Source organism: Melospiza georgiana, chromosome Z (assembly GCF_028018845.1).
Source record: "Melospiza georgiana isolate bMelGeo1 chromosome Z, bMelGeo1.pri, whole genome shotgun sequence".
NCBI classification, from domain to species: domain Eukaryota; kingdom Metazoa; phylum Chordata; class Aves; order Passeriformes; family Passerellidae; genus Melospiza; species Melospiza georgiana.
This window is the reverse complement of record NC_080465.1, coordinates 35,226,990-35,252,029: the sequence shown is the minus strand read 5'-3', so window position 1 is coordinate 35,252,029 and position 25,040 is coordinate 35,226,990. Positions and strand designations below refer to the sequence as shown.

Sequence of the window (25,040 nt, the reverse complement as noted above, 5' to 3'; positions counted from 1 at the left end):
TTAATATGAACTGACTATTATAATAAAATATGGGGCATTTGAATTTGCCTGAACAGTTCAGTTTAGCATACTTTTTGTGCAGTCTAGGACAAGAGGAGCAAATGCTAAATAAAGGGAGTTCTCTCTTTAACTATCTTTTAAAATTCAAAACACAGCCTAATGTAACAGGATTTTTTCTTTCTGTTATTACCTTTTTTCAACTAACTTCCATTCAGAATTTTATCCATGTGTCCAAGATGCTAAGTTATCAGAAACTAGCTAGCATTTCAAACAGCATAATGCTGTAACACTACTATGGGACCATAATCACAGTGATACATTGTTTCTTACTCAGAAATACACAGAGGGCTATAGGTATGAAACACAGACTTGATGGGTAACTTGCCATTAACAGAACTATCACAATCTTTTCACAGGCCACTTGCATTATTCAGGCTGTTCTGGAGTACACACAGGCTCTCTCTTAACTACTAAACCTTGCACGAAACAAAACAGAAGAAATGGACTCCTTAACCACATGCCACTTAAAACCAACTGCCTGGTTAAATACATAGTGGTACCATAATATTTACAGCTCATGTGTGCAGGCAGCTAGCTATGTGGGTGACTGGACACGAACGAAAGCAGGAAATTCTTATAATGTAGCAGGATCTTACTAAGTACAAATGCAAGCTTCAAAACATAAAAATAATAAACATAATGCCATTTATGATGATCACAACATAATGTATGAGTACAGGAAGAGCATTTGCAATGTTTCTGCTTACAGAGAAACAAGAGTTTGTTAGCACAGTCAAGAAATAACCGACAAGCTTAATTTGAAAATAGATAATAAAGAACTACAATCAAAAATAGCAAAGGAACATTCTCTAAATAAAAGTAGTGATATTGTAATGGCATAATTTCCATCCCCAATTGGCCTAAACACTCAGTAGCTGCAATTCTGTTCACATCACAGCAAATACAAAAGCATTACTTTAGTAGTTTGAGTGTCAATAATCAACATTCAAGAGAGCTTTTTCATGCAACTTTACCTTAGATGACTGACGATAAAATGGGTTAGTAGTTTTCTGCCCACAGGGAGCAGAAGCTGAAGAAGGGCTATAAAGAGACTCTGGCTGGGGAACAAGAGTTATGAGACAACTAGTAAATAAACATGCAGCTTACACAGACTCTAAAAAGAGGAAGTTTAGTTTCTAGTGATGCAACCAATTTATAGTAAAGCACTGTAGCTTTTGTCTGCAATGTCCATGCAGCTTAGTGACAGAAAACTTCCATGTACTTCTAGGTCCTTTCATTAATGTCCACAGAATTTTTTAACAGGTGCTGTATTTCTGCATGCGCTCCTCAGACATGCTGTCAATCTCTAACAGATGGTTTTAATTAGACTCCTACTCTGCCCCCCAGCAAATTATCTTTCTTGAGGCTTTTCAAAATAGTTTGAGGACGGCGTGCTGGAGGGTATTTCCAAATCCAAATCGATTTCATTCTAAATGGAAATAATACTTAAATCAAATCATTGTTCCTAAAATACTTGAGATGGCACTTTCAGGATTAAATATCCCATTCCCAAATACCACCATCTTGAACATTTGCTTCATCTATTACTATGTATTACATGTCTTTTCACATTCTTTATGCTTACCCTTGGTCTGCTTATAATGCTCTGTACCATAAAGACTACAGGATTGCCTGCCTTCCGTATGGCTTCCACAGCTTGTTCGTGGCTGGCATCTCTGAGGTCAATTCCATCCACCTGTAATTGGAAGGCCTCATCTTAACATTGCAAGAAGCTACAAGAGTAATGAGTCAGTTCTGAGTTTTGGTTAGGAAACTTTGACTAAAACCTAAGCTCAACCCTCTGTTTTTAATGGACTTTTCTACAGACTTAGCCTGAGGTCCTTCAAACACAGGTTTGGGATTTCCAAGAGCACGAATAGAACATCAAATAAATATTCTCTTATTCCTCTGTTTTAAAAATGTTTTCCAACATTTTTAGTTCAGACTCCATAAGTTTTCCCACAAGCAATGTAACAGAAGAGAGATGATAATCTGAAGAGGGTAGGAGTGTTTACCAAATACTAATTCTGCAAATCCCACCTTAAGAAAAAACTATTACCCAGGACTTTATGAGACTTTAAAACTGAACCTTGTTAGGTACTGAAAAGTCTTTCATACAGTGTACTTTTTTCTTTTACCTTCTTTTTTTTTTTTTTCAAAACAAGATAAGATTAATTTTAGCTACTGGACACTTTCTTCAGAAGTTAAATTTTTAGAGCTGAAAAGCTTTCTGTCTCCCAGAAGAATGCATGTACATACAGGATGGCTAAGGACAAATTTGCACCTGGTTGTTTTTTTTTTTTCATATCCGTATATGTATGGGTGTGTAAAACATTTTGTCCGGTTATCCAAGTAAGAACAATGTTATGGTGAGATTAGCATCAGTAAAGTATTGTCACAATGACCACAATAAAAGCTAGAAGCTAACACAAAAAGGTTATTTGTTAGTGGCAATTCTAGCACACAAACTTATATGATGAGGATTACCCTGAAAACTTTTCAATAGTCTAACTCTACCTTAAACTTTATCATCCAATGCAAATAAGAGAGCACAAAAACAATCTGAGAGAAATTCTAAACCTATGAGGAACTGAACAAAAACAATAATGCTCTCTGACTTCCCATGTCTGAAAAACTGTATGCACTGCAGAGATGGAAGTTCACATATGCCACAACTTAAGAAACTGAAATTGTTCATTCAGAAACAGGCACATTAACATAACATTTTTTTTTCACTCACCCATTCCAGTTTCTGCAAGCATCACTCTCAGAGACAATTGCACTCACAAAAATCCAGTTATTCCGATGAAATGAATGTTTTTAACTTTGTGGCCTTCAAGCAAAATTCCACCTCCCAACTTCTTATACACTGCAAACTGTTCCTGTTATAGAAAGTGCCACCTATACTAAGGTATTATTTCCTCAATATCAGTACTGTAGCAAACAGTAAACTGCAGTTTTAGTACCACCATTAGTCAAGCCCAGTTTGAGCCAGAATTACCAACTCCATCACTCTGCTTGTAGGGCTTCTTACTGATGGACAGTCAGCTAAGGACATTCAGTAGGGTTACATGGAGGCAGTTTCTATTAGCCTGACACTGGAGATAGGGCAATGTCTGACAGGAAAGATCTGTTCCCTTCAGTATGTTCATTCTGCAGTATCTTTAAGTGACAAAAGCAGAAGTGGCTGCATGAGCACAGGACTAGCTAAGTAGAAGAGAAATGAAGATAAATTCTACCCTGCAATACCACTGGCTACCTTATACAGAGGAATGGGCAAAATGTTCTTCATGTCTCAAGTATCAAGCACAGATTTCTTCATGTCAGGAGAAAAAAAATGTGCCCCCCTTTACTCTTGCACAAGATGCATAAGAACTACTTCAATCAGTTAAGATTTCTGATGGAAATAATCTTGGCATTCATTTTACATGGTTTGCACTGGCTGTTTCTATTGCTACCCAGTGAAAAGGTGCAAAACGTGTAAAATCTTTTCGTTTCACCAAACTTAAGCTTTTTCCTACACATTCTGGTTTTCAAATAGGCAAGCCAAACTGCTGGCTTTGTAGACTCCTGCTCAAACAGTCAGTCATATGTTTCACATTGAATATTCAACTTAACAGGCAGCTGTTTGCACACACACATCAGCAGATGGTACTACAGTCTGTGCGGTTCAAGTGGTATCAGCTGTGGCAACTGCACAGCTGTCAGCCCACCATACATCCATCTCAGTGACTCCTGAGATGCTGGGGGAATTGCAACAAAAGGCATTCAGATGGTACCTCTACAATCCGATCTCCAGTTTTCAGTGTTCCATTTTTGCCAGCTGGGCTGTCTTCCAGGATGTGTTTGATAAAAATCCCTCTCATCACTTCTCCATTGCTCAGGCGGCTTCCCATCCCTCGTCCTCCAACAATGCTGATGCCCAATGACTTGCTAGGCTCTCTCCACAGTTCAACCCTTTTGTGATAAAAAAAGGACCAAACTAAATTAAAATCTGTTGTGATTATGACAAAGACACACACTGAAGACACCTGGATTTGCACAATTATTGTGAAAAATTATTTTGAAAAATTATTTGAAAATAACTCCTCCTTGCAAAGTTTTGTCTTTCAGTGGAAGTTATCTACTGGTTGATCAGAAATTCTGTAACTGAGTCTAGTATTAGTCAGCTTGTTTTGAGTTTTAATAGAAACTTTGAATCTTTCTCTTCTTCTTTTTTGACTTGATCCCTGCAAGTCAGCTTGGAATAAGTAGAGATAACTTACTATAACAATCAAGACACTTCTAGACTGCAAGGATTTAGCCCAATGGCAGTAAAAGTCAATCATTAATTACTCCAGCAATGCACAACATACCTAAGTGCAGCGATTCTGTTGTTTTTTACTCTTCTCAAAATATGTTTTGGAATTTTTGAATTTCAGATAACATTTTATAATGTGCAAGATCTGCACTTACTTTCTGGGCTGGTTCCAGTTACTGAGAGCTGCATTTTGAAGTTCGCTTTCTTCTCCCTCCCCCTCTTCACGTTCTGGAAGCTCTGGAAGTTCCCTGATGACAAACACAATCATGCAACTAATTTCTAAACAATCCACATAATCACTAGATTTTTCTGAAAAATTTCATATATTGAGTAACCCTGACAGTTTCAGAATTTGTACATTGGATTCAGATAAGGAACTTTTTTTTCTGATGTCTTTTAGAATACATACGGTGTTCAGGGATTCCCTATCCACTTCTTATCTGCAATGAAGTTTCTATCCACAACACAAAACAACGAAGTGCAATTTGGAACAACAGCCAAAACAAAGCTAAAGGGAATTTACTGTTTTCAAAATGGAAGAAATTACAACAGCAGCATTCAACTAAATTTACTGCTTTTGGAGATAAACTGCAAAAATCCAATTATTAATCTCTTTGAAAGTTTGGACAGTAACTGCAATGAATTTTTAAACTGAAGGAAAAGAATGACACAATTTATTCTTTCCAGTTATGTTCTGGAATAACCGTCGATACCAAAGCCTTACGTTGGAAGCACTTCAGTATTTGTGGCAATCCATAAATCCAATGCCATAGTATTTAAGAGAAATCTAGGATAATAAAGAACTCAATCTCCTTTTTGGACAGATCAAACAGACTTGTAAAAACGTTAAACAATTTGCTAGTCAAAACAAAAAACTCTCTTTTTAATAGCTTTTTACTGTTTTTACTGCCGGTCTGAAGAAAATCATCCATCTTTCACCCCTTCTAAAATAAAACTTACACTTCCAAAATGTACAAGGTGTATGGAAAGCGAGCTATTTGGGAGAAAGCTGCATGCCTTTCGACTCACCTGACAATATGTGAAGGAAAAAGTTCAAGTGGCACTGTTCCCTCTGTCTGTTGTCCCAGACTGACCCTGTACTCGTCTAAATTTTCTGCTGGCACATATGTAATACTGCAATAAAATGGGACATGATTAAACTACCATAGGGAACGCCAGTCCTCCCTTAAGTGGGTGTGAGTTATGGATATGAGGATGCCACTCAAGACTAGTTTGTTTGACTTCAAAGCAACAGTGCTGGTATGCAGGGAATAAGCACTCACACAAATCCTTTGCGACTTTCAACAAGTATACATCTATAGTCAAATTATGTAGCTGAACAGCACATAATTTTTTCTAATTAAAGTAAATGGTGCTTGAACAGTGACAGTAACAAGAGACAATCCAGCTTCATTCAAAACATAGATTCCCCATGCAAAGAGAAACATTGAAGGATCTGTGAGGTTTGAGGCACAATTACCACCCTCTTAATGACTGCTGAAAATGTTTCTGAAAGTTGGCCTGTAGGAGGTTTTGTGCTTTTATGGGTGGTTTTGTATTTATTTTAGATTTCTATGCTTTTGGTGAAGAATGCTTCATAGGTTTGGACATAAAAATGTGTTACAGCACACCACCTATGCCACAGGGACCAATCCCCTGCTCAACTCCTTCCCTCAGATCTTCATGCACTTCTAACCAGTTTAGAACAGTCAGACAGTTGTGTTTCATCAGAAAAATGATGTACAGACTCCACTTGATGCTTGAATGCCAGAAACAGTCCAATAAACTGGGGAGAATGAAACAAAGAGGGGAAAAAGATTAAGACGTGGAGAATATCTCTTGAAAAGCTTCCATCTGGGAGGCAAAAGGATACCAGAGTACCTTCCACGATATAAGCACGGCTACTTAGATAGCCCTCCTTTAATGATGCTTTGAGTTCTAAAAAACTACAGCTTAGCTATCATACTAAAGTCTATCAAGAAGTAAGGATGATGAAAAAATGGCAGGAAAAATGTCCATTTTGCTATACATCACATTGTTCAAAGAAAAAAATAACATATATGTCGCAGACATCTTTTATGAAAAATCCTTTCCTTAGGATTTTTCCTCCTGAGAAGCTGAGAGGCCTCAGGAACAAAATGTAAACATTGATTATTTGCTGCTGTGGAATGCAACAGGTGGATCTTTGATTGGCTCATGCTGGATGTTTGTAATTAATGGCCAAGCACAGCCCAGCTGGCTCGGACAGAGAGTTGAGCCACAAACTTTTGTTATCATTCCTTCCTATTCTTAGCTAGCCTTCTGATTAAATCCTTTCTTCTATTCTTTTAGTATAGTTTTAATGTAACATATATAATAAAATAATAAATCAAGCCTTCTGAAACACCGAGTCAGATCCTCATCTCTTCCCTCATCCAAGAACCCCTGTGAACCCCATCACACATATTTCCCCATAGAAGAGACAGGGCTAAATCAAAAATAAAAGGCCTTGGCCACTTCACGAGGATATGTAAGCTGCTGGGAAGAGATCCTTTCAAGTCTGAGGCTTTCATATGGAGCTGTCTCCTGTCCATCATTCCTGACTGATGCCATCTTTGTCACACCCTGATTACCACTGATTCCCTCATGTCAGTAGTTTTCTGCTGAATACATCAAGCTTCAGAACAAATGCAAATAAAAATTTATACGACTAATGCCGTCAGTCTAAAACACTACCAAAAACTATTATAAGGGTCACCTTAATTTGTCCATCTGTGTATGTGTCCAAGCATGTTCCCTACCTTCTCTCACACTTACCGAATCTAGAAAAGTGAAAAGAAGTGTCTAGGGTGCTGAACAGAAGGAACTTCCTAGTTCTTTTAATGGAAATTTCTAAAACCCTATAATCCATATAAATCTCTCTGTTCTGCATTGCCTTTTTTCAAAAATGTAAGTAAGTCTTACTCCACTTGACACAACATATTTTCATTTTGGAGTGCTGAGAAGTTAACATACACTTTGAAACAAACTTTAAGCACTATCAGCCTTTCCTGAGGGCATTCTAGCACTGCAAAATGCTAAAGACATGCAGCATCTATTCTGCGAAGACCCAGCAGTAAAACAGGAAGAAGTAAGAGAGAAAAGAATTTTGGAGAATAATGACTAATATTTCTCAGCCATCTCCAAGTCCAAGTGCACTGAGCTACAGCAAAGTACTAGTATTACACTCACAAAACTCTCATGGGTCAGATGCAGCAGCTTCACCCAACAGGTCCACAAGAATACCTTGCCTCTACAAAAACTGTAAGACCTCTAAGTTACATTTCAATGTAAGAAAATGTAACATTTGTTCAGTTATATTCATCACTTATAAAAATAAGTAAGAAATAATGTAGCCACAGAAAGATACAGTAAAGAAACCAGAACTTCTGGCTAGAACACCTGGACAACGTCCTTTGTGCTAAACTGAAGCAGGAAGCTATAAGTATGAAAAGGAGAATGGGACAGTCCTACCAAGGAAATAGGTTATCCCAGATTCAGCCTGAATATATATAGCAGAGTGTGATCTCTGATAGCACAGTGGCTATTATATATCAACTCTTGTCTAGTCCTTTTCTGCAAGGAGCACAAGGCAAGCAATTATGCAGACTGCCAAGGTCCAATGACAGCAGTAGTCCTTACCCTATGCATGAGTACTTGGGTTCAGCTGATCTCAAGGGGGAGGCAAACCATACGCATTCCAACTTATGGGATACCCCACTGTGTTTTGTTATACGATTAAATAACTGACATTGTGCTGAATCATTGAAAAGGTACAACTCAAAGGACGCTCTCCAAGAGTTTTAAATGCTACTTAGAAACGTCCCTGTAAAGCTGCCTTAGCTTCCTTTTCTGTGTACAGCACTGGAATTATAAAGAAAATAGGGTTGTTCTACCATTTTTTAAAAATGGATCTAAAACTGAACATCTGAATTATCCTAATTGATTTCCACAGATGGAATAAAATTTAGATAATCTCACTGGCACCTGTTACATTTTAGTTCTTTGGAAAAAACACATTAATTGTATTCTAGTGCTTAACTACAGTTCTAATAGCCTAGTATAAAGCACTCAAATGAACATTCAGTATGTTTTTAACAGCTCATTCTTATCTACATGTTCATTCCTACCTAGGTCTCCGTAACACTTCAGTTGTTTTACAAACATAAACCAGAACACTTGCATTTTGCAAAAAAAATAACATACAAAACAAATTACATGGATCAAATACATGAGGAGTTATATTCTGTGTGGAGTTCATCTTTGTATCTCGCTAATGATTTCTAAAGTCCAGTTAACAGCAAAGTTAACTGCTCTTATTACCTGTATTACTGACGTGACTGTCCTCCTACTCTCTCTGTTCTGCATGTTATTATTGAAATGAAAGAGTATTGCCCTGCTTAATGCTCATGGACAGACACCTCACATTTATCAAATCCATCACTTGTTGGATTGCTGCTGAAGCTCACTTGGAGGTCAAAGTGAGGTCTGAAGACATTCAGCATCATCCTGAACAGCTCAGCCAGTGGCTAGGATGATGAGGGACACAGAACAAGAAGTGTTTTTGGCTCCTCTGGCCAATTCTGTTGAACTTTGTGCTGTAAAGCAGAAATAAAACCCCACCAAGGCACCAGTTCATCTGCAAAACAGACTGGTAATAGTCTTAATACAGCTACAGGGAAGAACGTAAGAAAAACAAGGGTCAGAAAACAGACATGAAGGCAGAGAAAACAAAATAAATAAATGTACGCTCCACTTCTGTGTCATATTTCTTTGCTGCAAGAGAAATTAAAGTTTAACAATTTCAAAGAAAAGTATATGCATGGTTTAACCATCTTCTTCTCTTTTGTAGCGGCACAGCTTGAAAGAAAAGTGTTCTGGTTTTCTTTCTTAAGAGCTATCACCACTTCTCCTACCCCCAGAAATATGCACTAGCAACTAGAGCAGTGACAATGGAAACACCAATGGTTTTACTTATGAAAGTATCTTGTAAACACAACACTGCATGCAGTACAGAGGAACATTTATCACATGCTTGACTGAACAGCCACACAAAACCTTGAAACACCAACAAATAAAATACAAAGTATGGAAAATGCTTAGGACAAATTACTGTAATTAACAATTAAGGTTCAATTTGAACCTTTGCATATATGAAGGAAGTAAAATGTAAGTGCCACAGAAAATATGACACTGAGATTAATCCAGATATCAGTACATTGTACTCATGCCGATTCTAGAAGTGAGCCATGTACACATACACACAACATGCACACGTGCTCTGAGCACATCTTGGGTGGCTGTCATAGATGAAATTTAAATATATTAGCAATATTTTTTTTCTGGTATTTTCATTCCAGACTTAGAAAGCACGTTCCAATCTTCAAGTTTAAGGCCACATATAAATATATTATACAATTATACACACACAGTTGTATCTTTCTTAATTAAAAAATATATATACACATCCACATGTGCAGCCACATGTGCATGCACACACAAATATACATGAGAAGAAAGAGAATATGTACCTATATCTGGATATATCCCTGACATTACTATTGATGTCATAAAAGCATGGAATGATTTTACAGACAAGTTGCAACACAGAGCCATAATGAGTTTCTGAATTGCCAATACTCACACATAACACAGGGCCTGATCATCAGCAGGTGCTGGAGAAGATCTAGAACGTGAAGCATACGATGCAGCATCTTTTTACAATGGTGTTAATTAATATCAATGTCTCATGCTGAATGTGAGAGACATACTTATGTATGTAGAAGTGTGAGCTGGTTTTTTTTTTATTTTCTTTTTTTTCTCCTGTTCCACCTCCACTTCATCTAAATCTAGCCCAGAAAACATCTGCTCTTTAAGAGGCATGGAAAATGGAATTGTAATCTCTCGCATTTCTTGATCAGGAATTCATCCCCCCCATTCAGTCAGGTGAATTCTAATTCAGCTTTATAATTATCTGACAGATGCTACAAGCCTCCGCTGCTGAGCACAAAACACTGGCTTTATTACAGAAATACAAGAGTCTCTGGCAAGGTAGAGTGAGAAGTGAAATGGAATACATTCAGTAAGGCACTTTCCTACACACAGAGGAGAAAAAAATTAAATACGCAACTCTGAAACTCAGGCTGCTTGTTCTTGAACTATTCAAAATCAAATATCATTTAACAGAATTAAAGAATGCCTTTACATGGCCGGTAAGAACAGCTTTGTGTTTTATCTGCAAATACTATTTGAAATACAGCTTTGGAAGCAAAATACTTCTGCTTAATCACTTTTTTGGGCCACCCAACTACCCAGAAAATGCTCAATCCACAAGGGGCAAATTTTGAAGTAAGGACTAAGAGGAATGATATCTAGATGGTCACGTCTGAGTGCTAGCATACCCTTGCTCTCCAAGGAAGACACCAAAGAGATTCAACTTAAATCTTTGAAATTATGACCCTTAAATCAAAAATACTGCAAGGTGATGGACCACATCAGCTCTGAATTGACAAATATGGGAGGGGAATGGGGGAGGGGTGTGTATCCTTCTCAGCAAACAGAAAGAACTATCTTAACGTGAAGCTCCTCATCTCCAAATTTCTGATTTGGGGTGTTAGCCTCATGTTTGTATCATAATATTTTTCTGGGATCCTCTACTGCTCCTTCAAGTTAAAAATTAAACAAAAGTTTGATTACACTGAATACTACTACAGCAAAACTATGTAGTCACATAGTCACTGTCATTTTTCTTGCAAGACTCCTTTAGAAAGCTACCAATGGATTTAGTCTTTCTGTTTCTAAAGTGGAGAAAAAATACTTTCTAAAGTGGAGGGAAAAAACTCTAACACTTGTCACAGGAATGCAAAAAAGAAGATCAATACAAAACAAAAGACAAAAATCTTGAGTAAGAATATGAATAGCAATTGCTCCTTTTCTGCAATATCTTTCAGAAATGGGATGCATTTTTCTCTGGCAAATCCGAATATCCACATCTAAGGCAAGATTTTAGTATTTCAAACATAACTGCAAAAGTATAAGACTAGAAAACAAAATTTGTAGTCACACAGCATAAAATAGAGCAGCTATAAAAGCATAGCACAAACAGTGAACATACTATGATTACTAACTATAGCATGAAAAAAGACTCCTCATAGAAGAATAGTGCTGCAGCATTTGTGTCTCTAAGCAGATACACATACACATGCATGTGCACATACAACTGACTTCAATCATGACAACTAGGAGTCATTGTTTGGAACCCTACAGTAATAATCAATGTCAGACTTTATCAACACTGACTCGCTTATATTCCTGAGAGCATTAACAATAATGTAATTCATTTTATGAGCATATTCCTTTATTTAAACAGGCTTACATTAAATCATGATCTTAAATGCATGACAGCTATGGGGCAGGCAAGTAACCCCAGTAGCCATTGTGAAGGTACTCTGCCCACCTGTTCCCAAAACACTAGATCTCTTCCAAGCTAGAATACTTCTGGGCGAGTATGGAATGCCCTGCTGCCCATTCTGAACCCAGTTCTAACCTCAGTTACACCCGTAATCACACTAGGACTGGAATGATTCTTTCAAGGACACCCTTACCAATAAGTAGAGGCTTCTACTACCAACAACTCCATTAATCCCTTTCCATATCTGACCCAATAAATCTTACCACATGCTAAACAGAGAAAATAGTCACTAGGTTTTGAAGCTGTAAACTCAGCACTGGTGTACCTACAGTTCCACCCACATCTTCAGGAACAGCCTCATTTCCACATGCTTCTTGTAGGCAAAGTTAATTCCACAACCACAGCAACTAGAAAGAATTGTACTTTAAGGCAGTTAAAATTTTGTAATTTTGTGAACCTGAGGAAAAGAAAAGAAACTTTCTCCTCAAAAGGGATTCTCAAAACTTGTATTAACTATTGGAAATTTGAAACTACTACTACCAAGAGCAGACAGCTATGCACAAGAGCAACAGCTCATTCATATGTACTAATAAAAAATTGGAAGTGCCTACAGAAAACAGTGTTTCTAATGTTTTTCATAGACGTACTGAAATGTTTTAAGCATTAATGTTCTGCACTGACATCATATTTCACACTTTCTGTCTGGCGCCCAAAACCAAAAGCCATGAAAAAAACTAGATGAAATTACTTGTGCAATGGCTGGGAGAGTTCACCTTCAAGAACCACAAACATCTTGAGAAAATTGTAACTTTCCTCAGAAGAGTCATAATATAAATGCAAAATTCTGTCTAATCCTATTCCTTCTGTAAAACTAGGCAAGACAGTAATAATGACGATACTCATGATTTCTAAGAGTATCTGAAGCCTCTCACTTAAATGATCTCATCTTTGAAATCCATGGAAATGTGATCTGTAGGTGAAATATCCATCTGATGCTGCAACTTAAACATAAATTGATGTGTAATAACAAAATTTGCATTTAAAATACTTGTGTAAATTATAAAAAAACCCAAACTGATTATCAGCTTTTTCCTACCATAACTCATCATCTAGTTTTACCTACTTTATGTCTGGTCCAATGAGCGAATGTCGTCTCAGCATAGCCCGGGCTTGTGCATTGGTTAAGTTAGTGGTTGACTCTTCATTAATGGACAGGATGCAGTCCCCCACACCAATCCGTCCATCGCGACTTATTGAGCCTCCATGGATGACACTGCGAACTATCATTCCCAAACCATCTTTATTGGAACTTACTGTCATCCCTATAGTAAAAACACATGAAACAGTTAATGTCTTTGAGCCACAGCTCTGGGTTTCAAGATAAAGAAATGGGGCACAGGGAAAGAAAAAGTCAGCCAGCCAACCTGCCAATATCACCAAGCCTATAAACATTGCTCTTACTCTCCTCCTTTGAGACAGCAACTACAAATCACAGTCACAGAAACTTCATCTTCTTATCAGTTCACATACTCAGTTCAATACAAGAAAAATTAAGACAGTGGAATATTTAAGCAAAAAATAAGAAAGATAATGAAATTGCTTAAAAACCATTTAAAATCACCACTCTTCTAATGGTTCACTGCGTTTATACACATTTACTTTTGTTTATGACAACTCTATTTGGAAAGGAGGAATGATTAAACAGGTAATTAATAGCTGAAAACAAATACACACTTATTTTCAACAGAAAGCATGAATCTGATCCCACTAAGAGGCTGGTTGTCTTCCTGCTCTCCTAGGTGGGCCTTAGCTTAGACCCAGAAGAGCATTCTGACTTCTTTGAAAGTCTGTATATTGCTAATGGATACAGCCCAATATTTTACTTGAAACAGAAGGATACTGCTTCTGAATATTTATACCCTTTAACTTCACTTTCTTTCCAGTAATGGGAATAAGACGGATATCCTCTTGGCCTCTCCTCTCCCATGGGGAACCTATAGGGACTGACTTATGATGGCCCTCATGCATCAGTGTGACTGTTCTTACACACATGAGTTGTCACTGTTATCTTCAGGGCAGTTGGTGCTCATGAAACAGACCCTAGTAACAGTTTAAGGAAAAACTTAGTTCTTCACTAAGGCAGTGGGAAAGGCAGGGCTGGAACCCTGAAGTCCACTCAGTGCACTTCCACTATCTTAATACTGCTTAATAAATACTTTTTATTTTTTCAAAATGTTGTTTGAAAATCTGAACCTAACCTTGCTGTTTGGCTAAAATAGTAACAGACATTACTGAGGGTAGTGTAACAACACTTTAGGAAAACATCACACATACAACAGACACCATCTCCCTTTTTCTATGCTGACACCATCATTACAGATCTGAAAGCCTGATGTCACACTTTGGAAACCTACAGTTTCAGATTAAAAATACAAATTCCACTGTAAAGTTGCCAAACTTTTTTCAGGACAATGGTATTTCAGCCCTTCTGCATTTGGGTGCTTCTCATCTTTTAAAAAATCACAGTCAAAATGTTAGAGCTCCAGCAGTGGCTGGCATTAAAGAGCTGCTCCAAAATACGGGTGACACCATTTGAAAGGAAAAAAGAAGTGCCAGCTCCTAACCCTAAATTATTTAATCAATGCAGCTGCAGCTTGCAACATCATTCACAGCTCTTGACTTAGATGCTTTTTCAAAAATGAAGGGTAAAAGCAGTGCAGCCATGTGCTTAAACTGGTCATTGTGCTGAAGTTGCTTTCCAGGCCAGAGCACACTCAGACTGGAAGAAAAACGCTTCAGTCAAAAGCCAGAAGAAAGCAATATTCACACTCATATTTTGTACATATCAAGACCAGTCTTATTTTTTATGCATAAAATGTCTGCCAATATGGACCCTGCTGAAGTTTGTTTTTTTATGCCGTATCAAGCTTGAGATGAAATTTGCTCTGATGTTCACTGCACTTAAAATATTCATCCATAAATGAAAACCTACTCCACTGAATGAAGAGTTTATTGCAAAGAAAATGTATTTTTACAAAATCCAGATGCTTTGAAATGCATTGTGACCTACACTTCATACAGCCTGGCAATGAGGCTCTATGAAGTGTAGGTAGTAGTAGTAGTTAACCAAGGTAGCAGTTAACCAAGCCTCTTACACCAATGAAAGATAAACCTTACACCCACATCACCCTTTCCTACATCTTTTTATTTTTCAGATCCTGATTTTAAACCAGATCCATTTTGAAGGATGGCTGTCTCATGAAGGTGGTATGTGGCAGACTGAGCATCCAGCCATCAGAAAGCAGTTTATTCCAGGTCAAGATGCCCACCGAAATACAGCATCACAGCTGTAAAAAACTGACATCCACCTCTGCACAGCAAGGAAGTCCTGACTTGGGACTGTTTATAAACATCTAATTCTGTGGACAGCCCATTTTAAAGCGTCTGCAGAGTTATTAGCCAGCACCTACACAAAGTCCTGCCCTACCAATCCCAACGAGTCTTCAAGATTATGCAGTTGGCTGCAAGAAACAATACTAGGAACCTAAATGAAACCAAATAAACAAACAAGCCACTAACAGGAGGCATACATCACTTCCTTTCAACACAAAGCCTTCCCTTTCAACACAAAGCATGGGCTCTCAGAGGGCTCTATTCCTGTTCTCCTCCTAACACTGCCCAGGGCCACACCTGAGAGTAGGATAGGACAATGAAAAACATCTGTTGTGTGTGCTCCCTCCAAAATAAGTTTCTAGTCAGTAAGCTCAGGAAGTTGCAGATATCAAAAAACTTAGAACTTCACTACAAAACTATAATATTATTAAGCCAAAAATATGGCCTATTAAATTTATCAATGACATGATTTTTAGAAACATTGAGGCACTTTGGATTCAAACTTGAGGCAAGGAAGCAAGCAGCTTGTTTAGTCTCATCTGACCATCCTCAGGAAGCAAGATCATTTTGTGTTTACAAATATTTGAAAGCCTCATCTTCAGCTCTTTGACCACAGTGTTCCTCTACAGCATTCCTTGGCTATACCTTGGTTTTCCACTACATTAGTACACTGAAAAATGATGCATTAAAATTGTTCTGTAAACACTTAGGAAACACTAAACTCCTTTATGGGAGAACAGATAGTCAGTTAGACAGCACATTTCTCTTCTGTGTTCACAATGACAACAAATGGATCCAGTGTCATCACTGTCAAACAGGGAAAGAGCAGCAAAGAATGAATGTTCTGTTCCCACTAAATGGAAAACACTTATTTTTTACTAATTAAACTTGGAACGTACAAGGGAAACCAACAGCCATATTCCTGAAGAGTTTACAAAAAAAGTTCACTAACTTACCTAGGCTTGAATTGCCTTTTGCAATAGTGATAGTCTTCTCATACATGTTTTTGACTGAATTTTGAGGTGTGGAATTTCCCTCCAAAGATACTGGGCATCTCTTTTCCATGAAAAGCAATTGATCCTAACATAAGGGAAAATAACACCAGCTCAGTTCACCAAGATAAAAAAGATTGGTCACACTGATCTCAACTACTTTTGCCTTACACAAAACCCATGCACATAAATAAGTCGGATTCCTTTTACAGACAGAGAAGTCAGTTCACCAAAGATCAATATTTTCATTAAATATCATAAATTCTGTTTTCATTCAGGCAATGTACCACATCTATCACAAAGCACGCTTTTAATTTAGAGATATCAAAATTAGTATAATGAATTCAAGGGATTCACATTCATTCACCACAGATGTCTAACAATTTGCCAGTACAAAGTAACAAATCCTGTAAGAAATTGCAGCTCTTTTAAGCATTTCTTAATAAATCACTGAATGGAATAAATAAGAAACACATGCCACAGTGACTGCCATATAAAGGAAAATTATGTTTGCACACTGCACTATCACAGATCAGTTTGTGAGCTGAACTGCACAGGTTTACAAGAACAGCATGATGCAAGACATTCACACCACCCCCCCTTGGCTTCCTAGGCCCAATTCCAGCTGTGCACCTCCTACGTGCACTCATGTCCCTGTGAAGGTTAACACGGGCTAAGAAAACTCCCATCCTGTCCAGGAGGTGCCCAGCAGTGTCAATGATGCAAGGTCTGAGAAGACTTGTATATATCCCTGTACCGCCAGCCTCTGAGAAAATACTGTCTTGATGACAGTAAAATAAATTCTGTCTTGCTTTGGAAAGAACTATGTCCCAAAGTTTTGACGTGAGCTAACATATTCAAAGCAAATTAATAATCAAAGAAATATACATGGCTATTGGCTTGTGACAATTCCTGCAGAAAATTCTTTGGTCTAATTACAGCCTTTCTGTATGTTTCTTAAATGATTGAAAAAAAAATAAAAAGGCAAAAGAATTTACTTTTTCATTGGGATCAAGCTGTGTAGTAGTAGCAAGGCTTGTATTTAGTACAACTTCTGATGCTGTCTGAGATGTTGCCCATGTTGCTGTATTTTCACTTTCATTCTGGTTGATATCTGAAACCTCCAGTGTCAGAAGATCTATTTTAGTAAAATCACTTGCAGTTTCCAGGTTACTATCCACTACAGATTTTTCATCTCTCAGTCTCTGATTCAGATTCATGTTGTACAGACTCTTCTCAGATACATGGAAATCACCTGTAGCATTTGGGCATTCCTCTCCAACAGACTGTTCAACACAGGAGACAATGAACAATCACTATTCATTTGTAGTATAATTCAAAACCACATTTCATGCTAAAACCTTAAAAAAAATTAATCTAATAGAATATAAACATATTGCTGTGAGATCAGCAAGACCAACCTTATCTGCAGTTTCCTACAGGCATTCATTCTACTATAAAGTGAACTTGATTTCTTAGACCATTTCTTTTGCTTTACAACACCAGAAATCAGTACAAGTTACTAACTCTAACTTGAATAACTCCATTAAGTTTTTAAAATTCAAGCATACAGTTGTTTTTCTCATGTGAAAGAATTCTGCAGTACTTTCAGCACACTTAGCAAGCAAAGAGGAATTTCAAGCAGCTCAGACAATAAGAATGTACAGTTATCTTCCATTTAACTGAGCAGAAACTTTCACACTTCTCTTCCTTTAGAGAGTGACAAGTAAAAACTGGGTCAAACCTCAAAACGTGAATATGGGGGATTTTAAATGTGACAACAATGAAATACAATAATGCAATTGCAGAACCTTACCAGTTAATAATTATGGCTGCAGTACTAGGACTAAGTTCCCTACACATTTGTTTAGACTTCCAAAATTCTGAGGCCATGACTTTGAAATGTTTCAAGGGATTCCAACAATCACAACATTCTGGAAAAAAAAACCCCAAAACTTCAAATATTCTCTAGCTGACCTTTTAAAGTAAGTTATTTTAAAAATAGTTAGGCCATTAGATTTTAAAAAGATATATAAAGGACTCAGAAGTTAGACTTAGAGGCTCTGTATCAATATTAGAGATTTTTTTTCTGAAATGCAATAAAAGAGCTCAAAATCAACTACCTCTATCTGTCTTGTTATCCACCAGTCCTATTAATTCTTCTTTTGCTTCTCCAAAAAGCTGGGGAGATGTGCTTGGGGATATTTTGCAACATTTTGTCTCAAAAGTCCTAGAATTCATTTTTGTCAACTTTCATGAAGTACATGCAGGTTTGCTCTGCCCCCAGACAAGAATCAAAAAAGGCTTACCAGTAAATAAGTGGTTTAAGTAATAGCTGAGAAGATAATTGAGTAGAGCCTAAATACAACTAATCTGCATGATACAATCAATGACATAATTTCCTACCTTTTTGAGAACAGAACACAATACTGCAATCTATTTAAATTATTTTAAAAGGTTTCAAATGCAGCTGGGACATCTACTCTTAAGCTTGTTTCATATCAATTTCCAATTCAGTGAAAACAAGCATCAAATTATACTCAACATTTATTTTGTATGCCATATCAAGAGTTGCATCATACGCTCATTTTTATTTTTGTTTCACTTAAAGAAAAGCCAATGATACAATTTTTTAGGACAAACATAATTCCAGGAATCCATAACTATAGTAACATGTGGCCTCACTAGAGCATCTGCATTATTTAAAATTGGTTTTTCAACACCTATTTTAAATGCAACACCAAAGTGACCTGGCCGAACCAGCCAACTGCCCTGTAGCCAGAAATAACTGAAATATCTTTGCATTCCTCACAGCAGCAAACAGTGCTGTTTTAATTTTTACTGCATTTTCTTGCTTCAAAAGTCTTCATCAGACAGATCTTCCCACTATGTTTGTTTTTTGAATCATGAATAGGCTGTTTGATGAGAACTTAGTACTCACTTCATACTAGTATACAGAGACGGACACTGAAAAGTCAGGACCATGGTATTTTAAGAGTATGTAAAGTAAAGCTATTTTTAAGTCAATGGTGAAAATAACTAAAGTCTTTCTAGAGCCTCAATGTGATATATAATGTAAATCCAGTCTCTATCTCACAAAATGCTCCTAAGCATGTAAAATGCATAATCCATTTAAGTAACAATTACGGAGTTAAATAATGCAAGCTGTCCCACTGGCACAGCAGAAATGTGCTCTTCTGTGGATTAGGAGAAACCATTAGAAGATTAATCTTGCTTTCTAACCAGCATCTCATAAGAGCTAAACATATTCCAGAAAGGTTAATGGGAGTTACTGCAGCTCAGGTGTGGCAGAAAAAGCAGCAGCTACTCTATTCAAGACCACAGACTGCAAACCCCGTGGTTTTCAATGAAGACTGCTAGGAGAATGGAATCGGAAAGCTCTAGGTTAGTGATATTAAAATCTAAAGATTAAAAACCATGAAAAACTATGGAAAGAAAGATAACGCAATCAGGTCATTATGGGTATGTGACTAAGAACCAAAAAAGCTATTATCTTCTTATTACTCTGAAACAAATCTCCATTTATTGCTTTACATAAAAACAATTAGCAGAGTTTGGACATACACAGATTTGCTTTTCATGACAGCATAATTATGAAAATTTCATTCAAAAACACAGAAACAAACAAATTATTAAGGATAAAAGTAAAAATAAGGATAAAAATTTACTCTTATTTTTCATACTATAATACAGAGGAACACAGTAATTTTGTGTTACCACTCTTTACTATACTTTGAATGACAACTATTTTTTTCTAGCAGACTGCTCACCACACCTTTAATACTACAAACAGTTCACCATACTCTGGCTAAATCATGCTTTATCTAGCAAAAATCCAAGCTTTGTGCCTACTATGTGCCTCTCTCTTCAACAAAGACATCTGCAAGATATTAGCACTACTTTAAAAAAATTTTTACCCTGCTAGCAAATAGAGCATTTTGAACCAGGATGACACAAAACGTTTCTATCTGATCATACAGCCTGCCCACACTTAAAATCAAAGTCTGCCGTCAATAAAACCATCCTCGATTTTACCTTGGGAGTTGATAATGGAAGAGAGAAGCTGTCGTTCACCTCACCGCTACAGGCACTGTCGTGCAGAGCTGTCACTGAGTCCTGGAAGACGTCTCTCTCCAGAGAATACTGTGATTCTAAGGTGGACTCATCCGCTAGATCTGCCTCGCCAGAGTCCACCTAATAACAAAAGCAATTCAATCAGCCAGGCAGTTGCCATCACACCACATAAGCCTCAAACACATGCACACCAGCCACTACATACTGATACTTTTCCTGTTTTTCTCTTTCATTCCATGTTTTAGATTGAAATTACATTTGCACAGTGCAGTAGAAAAATTTTCTGCTTCCAGTAAATCTGTGTTACTACTTCTTCAAAGGTTGCAAAGAATATCTGAAGTAATGCAAGAGTCTGAACCAGAATAAGTTGTGGGGCTGAGGCATGGTCATGCCTCTTAATGGAAGTACAAAGTGTTGGGAGAATTCCACTGTATTTTTTGGTGTCCATATTTTGATTTCTTTACAGCTTTTTTTGTTTTTCTTTTTAATTTTTTTCAGCATGGAAAAAGTAGTGAACTTCACTTGGTAGCACGTGTCAGGAATGTTCTCTTCACTCAACTTCTTAGGATCAGTTATTTTTAAACTCTCTTAAAAACAATTTTGAAAACTACAGAGCTTTAAAGTGCATTTATATGAAAAAATCTTTATGTGATTTTTTTTAACAGATTTTAAATTATTTTGCTTTTGACAACAAAATTACAATAAAGATTTGTATATTTCTATTATGCTTACATGAGAAAATTTTTTAAAGTTTCAGACATTGACACGGGTAGTATTTTTGTCTTTTTTTAAAAATGAAATACATTTTTTTCAAAGACTCATATTCTTTTAAATACGATAATAAAATTAAGCCCTAAAACCCCTAATTTATGGTGCTTTGTACACTACACTTTGATTATTATTTCATCTCCCTGGAAGAGCTCAAGAACATATTGTAGGCCAACAAAATGATCACTGGATTGAAAGCCATGTTCATATGATAAACTTGTATGAAGCAGATGAGTGCACCTGAGATGGGATCTAACTTGTTTTTCAGCCCCTGTGGTTAATCATATTATAAATCCATTATAGCAGTAGCAACAAAATGCAGTAATTCAACACATTGATTCCTTTTCAGGGTAAAAAGGATTATTTTTTTTTATTATTTCAAGCCTACAGACTTAACTGCTAATCCAAACTGCTTCTTTGCTGTAACTTACTCTCAGCTCATCTTCTTGAAAAAGCATATTTGTTTTACCAAAGCTATGCCCTAAAAAATGTTGTGAAAATTCAGAACATATCTGTAAAATCTGAGTACCGATCTGTCTATGAAAAACAGTATCTCATATGTGCACTCTCAAAACATATCTTAAGCTGGGCAACTGCACATTTAGTTTCCCATTTTGCACATTTAATTAAGACAACTGACAAACTTGACTGACAATTTTATTATGTCATGTATTTTCATTGCTTTTTTCACAAGTTTTTTTGGATTGGAAGCACAGATGGAAGTCAAATTTTTTAGACAGTTTTAATTTGATCATTTCAACACATCTTCAATTAAAGGTTATTTAGAATACAAAATTCGTGCTTCTTCTAAATTAATGGAGCAAGAAAAATACTGTTACCTAACTGCTAAAGGTAACAAACAGAAGAATTAAAAACAGGCAGTCTTCTTTAAAAGCAAGCTATTAATCAGCTTGCCAAATACAAATGTGAAAAAACAGCAAACCTGCTGGAAGCAGTAACGCAGAGATTTTTTCCTTGACAGGATGCATTTCAGGTTTTTGTTCAACTTTGACTTTTTCTCTAATGAACTAAGTTCTCATGTTTAGAAGCTACTTTCCCTGCTGAGGTCCCCAGAAAATGAGGGCCTAATAATTTCAATATCAGACCCATAACAGAACAAACAACCATGAGAATACACACTTAGAATACATACATATACATGTGTATTCTGGGTTGTTGCCTCATTGTTTTTTTTATTTTATTTTGTGGAAGGAGAGGTTGGGGGATTTTTTGCTGTGCCCTAGGTCCTGTGTCTTTTTAATCTGAGATCTTATTGGCAACTTCTGGGCTATGTAAGGCACTGAATGCTCAGGTAAGCCGCATTGTTCGTACAAGTGAAGACCTTTTGACCTTGTAAATCTCATAATCACTGACTGATGTTGAAGGCCGAAGAATATTACTAGGAGGAAGTATTTGCAGCTTTTGAAGACAGCGTACTCCTTGTAAGGCTGGATTACATGCAAAAAGGGAATATCAAAAACCTTCCACAGCAGAAAAGTGATGTATTACGATACATGGAAAAATAAGCACGTGAAAAAGGTGCACATCTGAAAAGATGAGATTTCCAAAGGGCTGCTCAATACATGCAAGGACAAGTGGATAGCCATGCACTTTTGAAAACATCAGCAAAATACTTTTTTTTCCCCAGCATTGTACATATCAGAGGCCAGATTCACAGCTCATGCAAAAAGACGAAGTCTCTAGACACCAGTTTCTACAAAGTCAGAATCCATCCCACCTACAGTGGATGAGTAATGTGGAGACAGTGAACACTAAAAAATAAGCATGGACAGTGACAAGGCAACTCCTTTCACTACAAAATGCAAAGATTGAAGAAATCTGTGGTAAGTTGGGCCACTAACCAGAGCCAGCTCAGCACGGAAGAGGGCTGCATCAGCTGGCCCCTCTTCCTCAAGTGACTGGGCAGTGTAGAAAAAGCAATCTTCCTTAGCAGAGACATAGCCCTCCTCAGGTGAAAGCTGCAGAAAGAACGAAGCTCTGAGTCGGATGAGTGGCCTGGACACAGCAGGTGCAGTGTGCATTCTGCGAGAGGGGCAGGGGGCTGTTTAGAAAGGCAAATGGATTCCAAATGCAGCAAAGAGATCATTTTAATCACAGTCACAGTATTCAGGGTTTTTTTTTTTCAAATTTACTTGAATTGATTCAGCTTCACACCTCATTCTAAAACCCCAAATAATGAAAAAGGTCTGTCCAGGTATACCACAGAGCCCACAGCTTAAGTCTAGGCTCATTTTCAGTTTCTGGTCCTAATAAAGATATACTAAAACTGCCATCACAGCTGCCAACAGAGAAAGAGCCTAACAGCAAAGGTCTTTATAATCTTGCTAGCCACAGAGCAATCTTGCTTGGAGGCAGGAAAACTTCATCTACTCTCTGTGTTTCACAATTGCATCTGTCAGCCTCTAGAGGACAAAATGTAATTCTGACTACAAACCAAGACCTTTTTCCAACATAACTTGATAGTAGGTGCATTTGTCCAGTACTGCAAAAGAAGCAGGGATTATTTGCAACATTTAATCACTTGGCAAACTTAAAACATGAAATATTGAAGTGCAAATGCTGTATATTTACAACTTTAGGGAAACAAAACCCCCATGCATTTTCTCTTTTAGAGTGGCATCTTCTAGAGTATGAAATTTCAATTGCAATTAATATGGAGTCTCCAATTTAAAAAAAATTAATTTAGCAGAGCAAGTTAAAATGTATTCTCTTACTACAAAAAGCAAGGTTTCTGGGAACTTAAACAACAGACATTCCCTCCCACTCTCTCCACAATGATCCACTAAGAATGAAAATTTGGTATCTACATCCATAAGGGTTACAAGATTATAAATTTATGAAAAACAAAAATGAACCCCTTAAACTGTACTTGCACTTACTAATATAGAGAAAGGTATCTTCCTTGTATGTATGGACTAATGCCATTCTCCTGATTTGAACTTAACCCACCAGGAACGCTCGTTCACTAGCATTCTTACTGCTATACTATCTCAGCGACCATGGGTAATCTTTAACTACCTTAACTAACAGACTACCTTATAAAACCAAACCTGAAATAACCAGTTAGATGTATACAAACTGAAGACTACACAATATAACATAAACAAAGTGTGCTGTTTAAATACAAAGATTGCATAGATACTTGTGAGGGGCTGGAATGTTAATGGTGAATGCATCAAACATTTGCCAAAGGAGCAGGCACTTTGCTGACCAAGCACAAAGTAACCAACCAGCTACAGAGGGGGTGCACACCCACCACCCAAGGCTACAAGCTGGGTTTTGAGCCAGATAAGGGAAGAGGCTAGTAAAAATCAAATCCTGCAAGGTGCCATAGTGCTTTTTATCATGTCCATGTCCTTACACAAGTGGCTCAGGTGTGAAAACTCCCCTCTAGAGACCTACCAGGACACTCACATGAAGCCTGAAGGTGTTCATGCCTTCTCATGGGCTATAATTGGCTCCATCATGCTAACCTGAGAGGAAGCTGTAACATTTTAAGTGTCCTAAACCATCAAAGAGAGAAATGCCCTGTGATCTATGGTGTTACATGAGACAGTGTAAAACTCTTCACCTCACGGGAGGTAGTTGGGCATTCTCACCTAGCCTGAGCGTGGATTAAGTCATTGAACTTTGTGTTTCATGGGTTTCCCCCATCCCCAGTGGATCAAGACTGTGACCAGCACTTTGAAGGGGTACTAAAATTGCAACAATCAAGTCTTGTCACTGGATCCACGGGTAGTGACTATATATCTTTCTACCCTTATCCCTTCTTTTTCTCTTTTCCCATATACATTGTCTGAAGTGTTATTTTTTTTGCTTTTATATGGTTGCATTTCTAACTAAAATATCTATATTTTAAAATTTGCCAAGTATTGTTCTACCATAATGTTCTTAAGCTTACAAGTAGAAATTTGTTATTGAACCTCTTGAATGTTTTCTTGTTTCACTCACACAACACCCAGAATAAATGAAAGAACCTCCC

The 25,040-nt window shown here is 37.2% G+C and overlaps 1 protein-coding gene across 17 annotated transcripts in view; it reads right to left on the bottom strand.

The window, feature by feature from the left end:
- The window catches only part of MPDZ (multiple PDZ domain crumbs cell polarity complex component), a 93,768-nt gene that overhangs the window by 26,775 nt on the left and 41,953 nt on the right, over positions 1-25,040 (bottom strand). For 6 of the 17 annotated variants that reach the window (XM_058043240.1, XM_058043239.1, XM_058043244.1 and 3 more), the window contains 11 exons: positions 22,900-23,016; positions 20,231-20,389; positions 17,173-17,460; positions 16,139-16,262; positions 12,913-13,111; positions 10,023-10,064; positions 5,390-5,494; positions 4,516-4,608; positions 3,840-4,017; positions 1,646-1,756; positions 1,035-1,118 (listed from right to left, as the gene is read on the bottom strand). In XM_058043240.1, coding sequence (XP_057899223.1) covers positions 1,035-1,118; positions 1,646-1,756; positions 3,840-4,017; positions 4,516-4,608; positions 5,390-5,494; positions 10,023-10,064; positions 12,913-13,111; positions 16,139-16,262; positions 17,173-17,460; positions 20,231-20,389; positions 22,900-23,016 — 1,500 coding nt within the window. The remainder of the gene's footprint in view (positions 1-1,034; positions 1,119-1,645; positions 1,757-3,839; positions 4,018-4,515; positions 4,609-5,389; positions 5,495-10,022; positions 10,065-12,912; positions 13,112-16,138; positions 16,263-17,172; positions 17,461-20,230; positions 20,390-22,899; positions 23,017-25,040) is intronic. The other 11 variants (XM_058043251.1, XM_058043255.1, XM_058043257.1 and 8 more) reach the window with 7 other exon arrangements.